This window comes from Gymnoscopelus braueri (assembly GCF_963280865.1).
Source record: "Gymnoscopelus braueri genome assembly, chromosome: 10".
Classification (NCBI taxonomy): domain Eukaryota; kingdom Metazoa; phylum Chordata; class Actinopteri; order Myctophiformes; family Myctophidae; genus Gymnoscopelus; species Gymnoscopelus braueri.
In genome coordinates this window covers 42,770,537-42,783,658 of record NC_137611.1, presented here as the reverse complement: position 1 = coordinate 42,783,658, position 13,122 = coordinate 42,770,537, and the positions used below count along the sequence as shown (strand labels likewise).

The following is a 13,122-nucleotide window of genomic DNA, read 5'->3' as shown; positions in this document are numbered from 1 at the left end:
AATTATTCCACTAATAGAAAAAGTTAAATTGATAGAACAATCTCTGAGAAAATAAGTGTTAGTTACAGCGCTACACACCAAACAACGCAGTGCATTTCCATGAAATGTTTCTTTATAGTACGAATTCACAAACCTTGTCCAGGTCTAGTCGACAACGCCGCAGTAGACTACCTCTGTGAGCGGGCCTCGCTGCCAAGGCCTGAGTCTTGGGTTACAGTGTGAGGTAGACTAGACGCACGCCGGGGCGAATGATGCATTTTTAATGTGATTTTCTCCAGGGCCATCAAGTGACAGCTGGTTCTCTCACCACAACACAAAGGTAGCGATGTTCCTTCAAACAAGACACTCACTTTATAGAGTTAGGCCCCCCCGTCCACCCTCCCTGCGTCTTGTTAGGTTATGATTTACATAAAGGCTACGCTTATTCTTACACTTATACTTCAAAATAAAAAAAGCAAGCTTGTCGAGCCAGAAATAGAACACAGCATTCATAGCGTTGTTTGTCATTATCGTGTCGGGCGAAAACCTCATTTGCTCCAAATGAGTCACGAAATTGTGGTCACGCTGTAGTATGATCATCCAATAGGGCATTCATTTATGAAAATACAGTTAGAATATATTTGGTGTGAAAAGTTTCTACAAGCCCCTTGGACTTTCGCGCACACACACACACACACCAGGGTTGCCAGATCTGCTTATTATAATTTCCCGCAAGATTTTATTTGAAAATAGCCGATCTACAAGCTCACAACGCGACGTGAGCTTGTAGATCGGCTATTTTCAAATAGCTGATGTACATGTTAAAGTGCTCATGTGACCCATAGTTGCTTCTTTTGGGCTGGTTTTCCTAGACCTGGTTGCTTGTTTCTCTCATAGAATCTGGCAACACTGACACACACACACACACACACCTTGTAAATGTACTCCACCACTGGACGCTAGGGTTCATGTGTGTGCTAAGAAGACCTATTGAAACAATATTCACATTATTCATATTATTCACATTCTGAATATTGCTATTCAGTACAGAGTGCATTATGCAAGGCAGTGCTGTCTGTTTTATTGACAGGCCAGTTCCATTTTACAAGCTGCAGTGCTACTCCTTATAGCCTTGGGCTTGTTGTATTAACATAATTCCTCCATATGTTATTTAAACACCCATAATCAAAACGCCATGAATAATATACGTTGTTTTGATATAGAAATGTCATGAATAATGGATTTGTTGATAAACGTCTGAAGACCGCACCAACGTGTTTCACCAGTACAATGCATTACGTGGAGGGACAGTCCGACAGCAGTGTTGCCAGATTCTCTGAGAGAAACAAGCAACCAGGTCTACGAAAACCAGCCCAAAAGAAGCGACTATGGGCCACATGAGCACTTTAACATATACAGCTTACATCAGCTATTTGAAAATAGCAGATCTACAAGCTCACAACGTGTCGCGATGCGACGCGTTGTGAGCTTGTAGATCGGCTATTTTACAAAAAAAATCTTGCTGGGAAATTATAATAAGCAGATCTGGCAACCCTGTCCGACAGTTGCTTTTTGGAGTGGAGCTGGCAAACAGTATGATGAACTGTGTGTGTGTGTGTGTGTGTGTGTGTGTGTGTGTGTGTGTGTGTGTGTGTGTGTGTGTGTGTGTGTGTGTGTGTGTGTGTGTGTGTGTGTGTGTGTGAGAGAGCCAAATGTCCCCACAAGTATATAGTACAAAGTAAGACGCGCGAACGCGGGAAGCGAATGCAGCTCGAAAATAACATAGCAAGAAGAAATCAAAAACTGTCCTCAAACTAAGGCGTTTTCAACTTGCCATCCGGCCTGAAATATGCACAAATGACATGGAATTCTTAGATATCCCAATAGATGAACTCGTGTAGATGCTTTTAGATGTGTTATTTTTGACTGTAGCTGCTATATTTCTCTCAGAGGAGAGGAGTGTAATTAGTCACCCAGGGGCAGGCGGATTTCAGCCACGCGTTCGCAATAATTTAAGAAATAGTTGTTTTATGGAGAGTTAAGATCCTTACACACCGGGGCGAATTCTTCATGCGAACAAATACGTTTTTTTTAAAAACCTTATAAAGTCAATGCAAGCGTCCACATCAGTTTCGCGAAGCGAAAAAGCGTCTTTTAATTATTCGGAACGAGTCCGAATTTTGCGTATATTCGCCGGTGTGTAAGGACCTTTAGGCTTAGAATCGGGAAATGATTCAGGTTGGAGTAAGGGGTTGAGGGTTGATTTACTGTATGATGTCTCCGATTTATACTTACCAACCCGGCGCGTTGTGACACTGGCATGCAACTACTGCAAATCTGAGGATTAAAAGTGGCAAAACATGTAAAAATGGCATTTATAAAATATTGCATTACCAGTGTGTGTGTGTGTGTGTGTGTGTGTGTGTGTGTGTGTGTGTGTGTGTGTGTGTGTGTGTGTGTGTTTTTATCAAATTGATCAAAGCAGCTTCAGTTCATAATCTTCAGTCTGCGGTCTAAAGCATCATTATGACATGTTATTATGTATATCGTTGCTGTCGGGCAGAAACCTCTATCTCCATATTCTAAGTTTTTGTGTTTCTTCGTAAATTAACGCCCTAATTGATCATACTACAGCGTCACACAAAAGCATCAAAAGTAGCAGATCCACAAACTCGAAACGCGGAGCGAAAGCCACACGTTTCGAGCTTGTAGATCTGCAAATTTTGCTGTATTTGAATCCTGAAAAGTAACAGTTTTGGACATATGAGGTTTCCACCCGAACGAGACGATAAATTGGCTTAATCAAGAAGGGATTCATGTGGCAGCACTTTCCATAACAGAACGCCGGTGTGCGTGTGCACGTGTGCATGTGTGTGTGCAGGGAACCCAGCTTTCCGATGAGGTGCACCATGGGAGACCATTAGTGTCCTCCTACCTGGCGTACCTGTGTCGGTTTCTATAGAAACCGCGGAGAGATGAGAGTGGAAGGTGTGTGGTGCTCACCTTTGAGCCGAGCTAAACACACTGGTGGGAAGATGGATTTTGAGTAAAAGTTACAATGCCACAACGTAGCCATGCTGTTAGATGTAAAAGGCCTCCATTCAAAGTGTTATTTGAGTGAAAGAATAAATGTTTGGGCATCAAATTATACAGTACGTACCGAACAAAAAGTACTCATATTTTCATGTCTAAGTAGTGAGCTTGTGCATCGGCTATTTTCGAATAGCCAAAGTATAAAATAGGGCTTTAGTGGCTAATGTACGTTTTGTAATAATAATCTAAATCTGCAAAGTAACTAAAGGTTTCAAATAACTGCAGTGGAGTAAAAAAAGTACAATATTTGCCTCTGGAACGTAGTGGATTAGAAGTATTAACACATTTTCTTTTTAAATGAAAAATGAAATTCATACCTCAAAATCGTACAGTACTTGAGTGAATGTACTTAGTTACTTTCCACCACTGCGACAGAAACCCAGGAGAGATGAGGGTGTTAGGTGTGGTGCTCACCTTTGAGCCTAGGTAAACAGCAGGGTAATTCCCTGCTCTCCACTCTTAAATCGGTCTCCATGCTACGCTGGAGTGTGCTGCTGATAAGACCTACAGTATGTCGCTGGAATAGGGATGTTTGACTGACTTTACACACAGAGAACAGCTTGTTGGGGCGGTGATACATCTGAGTATTGAGTTGTTGTGAGTGTGTGAGTGTGTTTGCGGATGAGTCAGAGGAAGTGGGGATGTTCCTGAAACCGGCGGACCCTCGGCGGCCCTTCAGTGTCCCCGTCAACATCAACCTGCAGGGAGCTCGCAGGCGAAACACGCGGTAAGCCATAGACGGAGGGAAATCTGCTTAAAAGAGCATTTCAGCAATTTTTTACATTATCTTCATATAATTGGTCCGCCTCACTAATGCTTATTAAAAGATGACCATTTCTGTCTACTTGCTCTGCGTCTCATTGGTGGAATATGGACAGTTCAGAAACCTGCCTACCAATGACGTCATCGATGGGGATTCCAAGCTATTGGAAGCTACAGCCTTTCTCTTAGTGAGGAATCGGTATGCTGAAATAGAAGCCATTGCTCTTAAAAAATTAAAATAAAAGTTCGACAGCTTTTTTTAAATGACCAAACCGGCCTGCCGATGATGTCACTGGTATGCAGGTTTCTGAACTGTCCACAGCCCTTCTGTGAGACACAGCCTGAGTAGAAATTGTACCATATAAAAATGAGCATCCAATTATATGAAGGTATAGGTTGAAAATGGGTGAAGTGGCGTTATAAGAATGCTATTGGGGGGCTCATTATGAAAAACGTATTTCAAATAGTGATTTCCAACCTGCTGCGTCCTCTTGACAAATATTTCTGTATTTTGCCATGAATACGTGCGTAAAACCTGAGGTATACTGTAAGTGTGCCTGTTACATTGGCAATCATACTGTATGTGTGTGTGTGTGTCAGTGGTGGAAAATTACTAAGTACATTTACTTAAGTACTGTACTTAAGTACAATTTTGAGGTATTTGTACTTTACTTGAGTATTTCCAATTCTTTTACTCCTACTCCACTACATCTCAGAGGCAAATATTCTACTTTTTACTCAACTACAATTATTTGAAAACTTGAGTTACTAGTTACTTTGCAGATATAAATATATATCATTATAAAACATACATTAACCACTTAAGCCCTATTTTATACATAGGTTTGAAATGTGAAAGTAGCAGACGCGTTGTGAGCTTGTAGATCTGCTATTTTCAAAAAAAAATGTACTTACACTTTTGGAACTTTAAGTACATTTTGATACCAATACTTTTGTACTTTTACTCAAGTACATTTTTAATTCCAGACTTACTTGTAACAGAGTACTTCTACATTGCAGTATTGATACTTTTACTTAAGTAAAACATTCGAGTACTTTTTCCACCACTGGTGTGTGTGTATGTGTGTCATATAGAGAAGTCTACCAGCCAGTGAAGCATCAGGACCAGACGTGGAGAAGAGGCATGGACGCTCGAGGAGGGTCGGCACAGGAGAGGGCCAAGTCCCTGCCCAGCGTGGGGGAGGACAGGGCTATGCTGCTGGGCTTCGCCATGATGGCCTTCTCCGTGCTCATGTTCTTCGTGGTGGCGCTCACCACCGTCAAGCCCTACATCAGCAGGTCAGGACCGGAAGACACCATTACAAGGGATATATACGTGATAGGTGGGCGCTATAGGGACATCTGGGCACCTCCATGTCAAATTGTCTATTTTGACCAAATTGTTCAAAAATAAAACATTTGAAAAATGGTCTCAAGTAATGTTAAGTATACATGGTGTGAACATGCACGGTACATCATTATCAGACTTAATTTTGTCCTTCAACTTCTTGTTTATGGCCCAAAATGACTGGATATACAGGTTTTGTAACAATTTGTAGCAATTAGGACTATTAGACCTTAATTGTCGAATGTTCAAGCACGTTCTAATCATGTATACTTTACTTAAAACATTTTCCACTTTTCATTTTTAACATTTTGGAAAAAATAGCCAATTTAACACTCAGGTGCCCACTGTTCCTTGGTGCCCACCTAAGTAGTCTTAAGTATATAGGCAGACGATCTGAGATCTACGAACACCGAAATGTACCGAGATGTACCGAAAGTACATCTTAACCAGTCGTTCTCAAAGTGTGTTCCAGGGGTTCCCCAGATAGTCATATGGACACTCGCAGGTCTGTAACTCTGAGAGTGTGCAAATGGGTCCATTTGGTTCCATTTGTACACTCTCAGAGTTTGGGGGGGCCCCATGGGCTTAAATACATAATAAACTGGGGGTCCTTGAAATGAAAACGTTTCAGAACCACTGATCTGAATTCTATGTAGGGGCTAGAACAGCAAAGAGGACGGCCGCTAACAAACCTACGCCTACTGCTTTGAAAACCAATCATGATACAGTCCCAATATGAAGTCTTTGTATTAATAACAATAATCCTTTATTTGTAAAGCACCTTTCATGACATGAAATGCAGCTCAAAGTGCTTTACAGAGGAAGAATACAATTACAGAAAAAGTACTCATAATTTAACAATAAAGCAAAAAAAAGAAAAGAAAAAGCATAAAACATTAAAAGATAATGTATTGGTTCTATGATGCAGTTTGTTTTTAAATCTCCGAATTGCTTCCACCCAGTTTTAGCTTATACATTGGATTTAGATTTACCAGACCTATCAGTAAGCAGAGATCTCTTGATCGTTTGGCAAAAAAAACTAAAAACTAAAATTATAGTCTGCATACTTTAAAACACTTGACATATTTTCATATACATTGCTCCACAATTCACAAAGTCACTGAGGTCACACCAGACACAAATTATTCACAAGGTTGCAAAACCTTCACTCTGATCTTGTAGCCCCCAAGTTCAAGTCACTCAAGGGTAAGAATGCTCTCTACTACGCAGCCACAACACAGTGGAATGCTCTACCAACGGCCCTGGAAATTCTAAATTCCCCATTCAATTTGAAAGCAGACCTAAAAATCATGGTTGCACCTAAATTCTACTTGGACTTACGTAAACTCGTTCCCCAACTGGCCTGCCCCCAGGGTAGAAAACGTCTCATTCCTTCAGTGAGCTTGGCTAGTGACTCTTAAGGCAGGTACAGACTGCAAGACCTTAAAGTGGTCGGGGGGTCATCTGATCGTTAAGCATTACACACTGCAGGAGTTTATTTCTTGAAATCGGCTGTCATATATCGTTGTGGTCTTCACAACAGGATTGATCCCCGACAAGGGCTGACACACTGTAGGATAGTTCACTAGAATGCTATCTCCAGAGTCAGACCCAATACATACATTTGAGTTTATTCCAATTCATTTTAATCGACGTATCCCGTGATATGCCTCTCTCCCTCTCCCTCTCTTTCTCTCTCTCTCTCTCTCCCTCTCTCTCTCTCTCTCTCTCGCACGTCAAGTGCGCAGAAGCCGTCAGTGACAGCGTTGCCATGTCCGCTTATTATAAGCGACTTTGGGCTTGTTTTTCTGTAGAGTTGCTTGTAAATATTGGTTGTTGCGGGGTGCATTTTTTGGGCTTATTTGTGTAGTTGCTTATTTGGCCTTGTTTCCTAATGTTGTTTAAACCAGTGGTTTAAACAACACATAATATGTATTTGTCCGCAGACCCCCCTTCTGTAAATATGTTGTGCCATCATAGACCCCCATACAAGATTTGTGTGGATTTGGAAAATATTCCAAAATTTTCTCAAGATTTTTATTTGAAAATAGCTGCGACGCGTTGTGAGCTTGTAGATCGGCTATTTTCAAATATCCAATGTATTTGTAAATAGGTTTAAAGTGCTCAAGTGGCCTTTTCTTGGGCTTGTTTTCATAGACCTGGTTGCTTATTTCTCTCGCAACATCTGGCAACGCTGTTCATAACAGCGAGCACATGCTGCGCACACACACACACACACACACACACACACACACACACACAGAGCTCGCTCTTGCTCTCACTCTCTGTCTGTCTGTCTGTCTGTCTGTCTCTCTCTCTCTCTCTCTGTACAATTCCTCTAAAATAAACAGCCCACCAGGCTCGCTCACTCTCTCATTTTGTTTTATAATGTAACTAACTTATAACTTAATACAGGACTGGACGGTAATATTGCGGTAGGGACTGTTTGTTGTGGTCAGATCCAGCGACGCTCCCCTGGCCACGGTGGCTGTAATGTGCTCTCATTGGCTGTAGCGTGGATCTCCTCGCAGACCCTTTCATAATGTATGATACTGTCCGATCTCCTGTCTGGGACAGAGCTGAATATCTAACATGGTAGTTATCTGAAAACGGTCGGAAAGCCGTCGCAGAGCGGATAATCGCGGTCACATCTCGGACCAAATCTCCTGCAGTGTGTACGAGCCCTTAAGGCCCGTACAGACTGCAGGAGATTGGGTCCGATATTGCTGTCGCCGACATTTTTTGGCGCTCGCCGACAAAACCTCCCGATCAGACGCAGATCGGCCTTTGATCTGCGAGATAATGCTCGCTGTGTGTGAAAGGCACCGCGAGACGATATGGCCGCGATTATCCGCTCTGCGACGGCTTTCCGACCGTTTTCAGATAACTACCATGTTAGATATTCAGCTCTGTCTGGGACAGGACAGCAGACAATATCATACAATATGAACGGGGCTGCGACCACCTTGCGAGGAGATGCACGCTACAGCCAATGAGAGCACATTACAGCCACCGTGGCTAGGGGGGCGTCGCTGGATCTAACCACAACAAACAGTCCCTACCGCAATATTATCGTCCAGTCCTGTATTAAGTTAACATTATAAAACAAAAGGAGAGAGTGAGCGAGCCTGGTGGGCTGTTTATTTTAGAGGAATTGTACAGAGAGAGAGAGACAGACAGAGAGTGAGAGCGAGCTCTGTGTGTGTGTGTGTGTGTGTGTGTGTGTGTGTGTGTGTGTGTGTGTGTGTGTGTGTGTGTGTGTGTGTGTGTGTGTGTGTGTGTGTAGCATGTGCACGTTGTGTCAGAACAGCGTTGCCAGATGTTGCGAGAGAAATAAGCAACCAGGTCTATGAAAACAAGCCCAAGAAAAGGCCACTTGAGCACTTTAAACCTATTTACAAATACATTGGATATTTGAAAATAGCCGATCTACAAGCTCACAACGCGTCGCAGCTATTTTCAAAGAAAAATCTTGAGAAAATTGTGGAATATTTTCCAAATCCACACAAATCTTGTATGGGGGTCTATGATGGCACAACATATTTACAGAAGGGGGGTCTGCGGACAAATACATATTATGTGTTGTTTAAACCACTGGTTTAAACAACATTAGGAAACAAGGCCAAATAAACAACTATACAAATAAGCCCAAAAAATGCACCCCGCAACAACCAATATTTACAAGCAACTCTACAAAAAAACAAGCCCAAAGTCGCTTATAATAAGCGGACATGGCAACGCTGTCACTGACCGCTTCTGCACTTGACGTGCGAGAGAGAGAGAAAGAGAGAGAGAAAGAGCGAGAGAGGGGGGAGAGGGAGAGAGGCATATCACGGGATACGTCGATTAAAATGAATTGGAATAAACTCAAATGTATGTATTGGGTCTGACTCTGGAGATAGCATCCTAGTGAACTATCCTACAGTGTGTCAGCCCTTGTCGGGGATCAATCCTGTTGTGAAGACCACAACGATATTATGACAGCCGATTTCAAGAAATAAACTCCTGCAGTGTGTAATGCTTAACGATCAGATAACCCCCCGAGCACTTTAAGGTCCTGCAATGTGTACCTGCCTTTATGAGAGTCCAGGGTTCCCACACATTTTTACCAATTCATTTTTAAAAGCTTTTCCATAACTAAGTGTTGCTCCATTTCCAGGCCTATAGCAATCATACAGTGCAATAATGAGGCTCTTACTCCAGTGCGCTATGCCCCAAGACAGACTCCAGCCAAGGTGTCGCGTGACAAAAAGAACAGATCTACTAGCTAACAATGTATCACAGTGCAACGTGATGTTACTGTAGCTTGTAGATTATTATTTTTGTCACGTGATGTTCTGTATGTATATATACTGTATACACATCCTCTCACGCAGCTCATGCAGCACAGCACTACATTTTGCCATGTTACATATTTCACGTAATGTTAGACATGTTTTGCTCTTTTAATGCCATGGACGCTTTTTCGAGTCAATTGCTACTTTGAAAAAACGTGTTTGAAAAAATATATATAATAATATATATATATAGTATTTTTTTAGTTTTTTACTCAGAACTAGGACATAACGCGATCAAAAGATTTGCTGCTCCATTCACTTCCCTGTTAAAATATTAGGGAAATATTCTGTATCTCGGCTCCTGTGTTTTACTATGTATTTTTGGCAAAACATGCTATTTTTCAACTTGCCGCAACTATGGTACGGATTACGACAATCGGATATTTTTTCCCCCCAAATTCTACGAGACCCCTGTGCGTGTAATAAGGGGATCACCGTGCAGACAGCGTTCACAGAAAATATTGCATGATTTTTCAAAGGTAGGTAAAAACACTAGTTTTCACTGGCGCTGGGGTGACACTATTAAAACTTTACTCTAGCAGTTAGAGTTAATAAACAAAATCAATAGCCAAAACAATATAATTTATATTATTTTACTCTGGCAGTTAAAGAGTTAATGAACAAAATCAATAGTCAAAACAATAATAATTTACATCCAAACATTTTCCAAACCATTTGATTCATTCCAAATCTTTTCAAAATCTCATTTCAAAATATTTCAAGACCGTGGGAAGACCCTGTGAGACATTCCTCCACAGTGCAGTATATGAACTTGCTGGTTGTGTGTGTGTGTGTTGGTGTTGTGTTGTGTGTGTGCCAGTCAGTGGAAGATGGAGTCCAGCTGCGTGGTGTCCCACACAGAGCTCCTGGTGGACTGGGTGGAGTGCCGGGGGGTGAGCAGTGTGCCGTGTCTCAGGGTGGTAGTGAACGTCAGCGGCTCTGAACACAACCTTCTACTCCACTACGACGAGGAGACCGTCCACCTCGGCCTGGAGGTAATATGGGCCTGTATAGGCTCTATGCACAGCAGCCATATTGGAAAGAAATTGGGCCTCTTACGTACTTCCTTCACAGGTGTTACCAATGATACTAATTAAGGCTCTGTTCCATTCTGGTCAAACAGAGTCTGTGCTGACATTGTGCATGTTGGCTCACTGGAAACACTTGAGTGTTTGCGGGTGTTTCCACCTTGCGGGTGTGTAACTCTGAGAGTGTACAAATGGAACCACTCTCAGAGTTATGGGGGTCCTAGAAATTAAAAGGTTTGAGAACCACTGTGCTACATGAAATGGAACAGAGCCTTCATTAGTATCATTGGTAACACCTGTGAAGGAAGTAAGGAAGAGGCCCAATTTCTGTCCAATATGATTGCTGTGAATAGAGCCTGTTCACACCACCTGAGGTTCTCAAACATTTTCATGCCAAGGATCCCCCAAAATATGTTGTGCCAGGGAGAAGATTTAAGAGAAGATTTGTGTGGGAAAAGTTTTCCAATTTTTTTTCCCAACACAGTACAACACATAGTACAGCACGCTGTATTTTATATTGCTACCATATTTCATGTTTTGCCCCTGAAAATACCTTTTTATCTCAGGGCAGTTTGATTGTTGTGCTGTGTGAAGATCACCACAGTGTATATCACTATGACATTAAAGTAAGTTAGGGAGGCATTCACCTCGGCTGCATACTAATTTGTAGCACTCTTATGTTTAAGCCTGCTCACTCTATCATTAATTTCTGTGACTCGAGGTCAGCTCCTGTCATATAGCAGCGATAAATCCCTTTTAAAGTTTAGGCACAAAACATGCATTTAGTAGGACAAAAATGTCACCACATATTCACATGCACAGAATGACATTCAACATATGTGTAAACTTCCTTCAATTAGCACATAATATGGGTTTATTGAAGGAAGTTTACATGTAGATTAGATAAATTACTTAGTAGGGAAATCACACATTTCCAGGTGTGATTTCAATCCCCTGCGCCGGACCTCAACGCACCTGTCAGAACTCAGAAGTATGATGCTGCATGATTTGCATACATTGTCTCTGTCGGGTGTAAACCTCATATGTCCAATACTGTTACCTTTCAGCTAGTATGATCAAGTAGAGCGTTAATTTACAAACAAAAAAATATGGAGATAAGAGGTTTCTGCCGACGATATAATAAGAATTGAAAACAAAAACATATAACAAACAGGGATCGGGATTCGGGACTTCTACTAATTGAAATTTGGCGTCCAGAGATTTACAGAAAGAACAGAATGTCTTCATCTTACTAATTAACCATTAAGACCTGGAACGCATCTGTGTCACTTTTTTATTTGAGCTTAAAAGGGATATTTCACTTTAAAAAAAAGATTGGGTCATTTTATCGTCTACTCAGGCTTTTGTGAGCCCCCCAGACCATTTTTTATTTGCTTGATTCAGTATTTAGATATTTAATATTCATTTTATCAGACACGCCCCCTTCCTTTACAAACCCATTATAACTTCAAACTCCATTTTTAACATGTTAGATTCATCAAAAACACCCGTCCTTGGTTCTGGGGACTCTCCCTGCCCTCCTAATACTCGACGGGGCAGTGTTTTTTTGACTACTTTTTTCACTTATTTTTATAAAAAAAATTGGAAAATGAAAAAAATGTAATACATTAAAAAATATAAAAAATATATATAAAGCACCACTGATATAGAAACATACGTTTGTAGAATCGGCTTCAGGTCTTAATGAGTTAACCAGCAATACTGAACGTGAACACTCGCTCTATTAAACTCTAACTCTAACAACTCTAATTGTAAAACAATGGCTTCCTATAGTGTTTCTACATACCCAAGTGTCAAATGGACGTGGCGGAACTCCAACAAGAGGTGCTACAAGTGAAGAGCAGCTTGGACGAACAGCTGGGCGGAGGGGGCTCCCTACCTTGTCTGACGGACCCCGCCAAGCGCCCGTCGGACGCCATCTTGAACAGGAAATACACGCTGAGGCGGGCTCTGTCGGCGCTGATGTGGCCGGGGCTGATGCTGGGTGGCGGGGTTCTGCTGGTGGGCCTGGTCAAGCTGACGCAGTGGCTGGCACACGTGTGCTCTGAGCTGGACAGCGATAGCGGCACAGAGGGCAGGGGGGCATCCAGGTGCACCCAGGGCAAACTCTACAGGCTGCTCAGGAGCGCCAGCGGGAACACTCCCACGGAAGAATGTGCCTATAATTAACTGTTTTAGGCCTGGAACAGTATACGCTCTATGCACAGCAGCCATATTGGAAAGAAACTGGGCCTCTTCCTTACTTCCTTTAGCCTGGTAGACCATCCCGGTCGCGGAATTCGTGTGAATTCCACGACCGGGATGGTCTACCAGGCTACAAGTATACTTTCTTCACAGGTCTTACCAATTACACTAATTAAGGAACAGAGCCTTATTTTTGTGTAGCAGAGTGGTTCTCAAACATTTTAATTTCAAGGACCCCCATAACTCACACAACCGTAAGGGGCTATTTGGAACCCCCTCAAGGAACCATGAGGGTACCTGGACCACACTTTGGGACCCACTGGTGTAGCAGAGTGTTTCCAGTGAGCCAACATGCACAATCAGCACCCTG

The 13,122-nt window shown here is 42.2% G+C and overlaps 1 protein-coding gene across 1 annotated transcript; it reads left to right on the top strand.

Moving 5' to 3' along the window:
* Positions 1-3,713: 3,713 nt before the first annotated feature.
* kcnmb3 (potassium calcium-activated channel subfamily M regulatory beta subunit 3) lies at positions 3,714-12,737 on the top strand (the record flags this gene model as incomplete). The annotated part of the gene is made up of 4 exons (XM_080438893.1): positions 3,714-3,799; positions 4,930-5,133; positions 10,340-10,514; positions 12,342-12,737. The coding sequence occupies 4 exons, from the start codon at positions 3,714-3,716 to the stop codon at positions 12,735-12,737; spliced, it is 861 nt and encodes a 286-aa protein (XP_080295019.1).
* Positions 12,738-13,122: the final 385 nt, after the last annotated feature.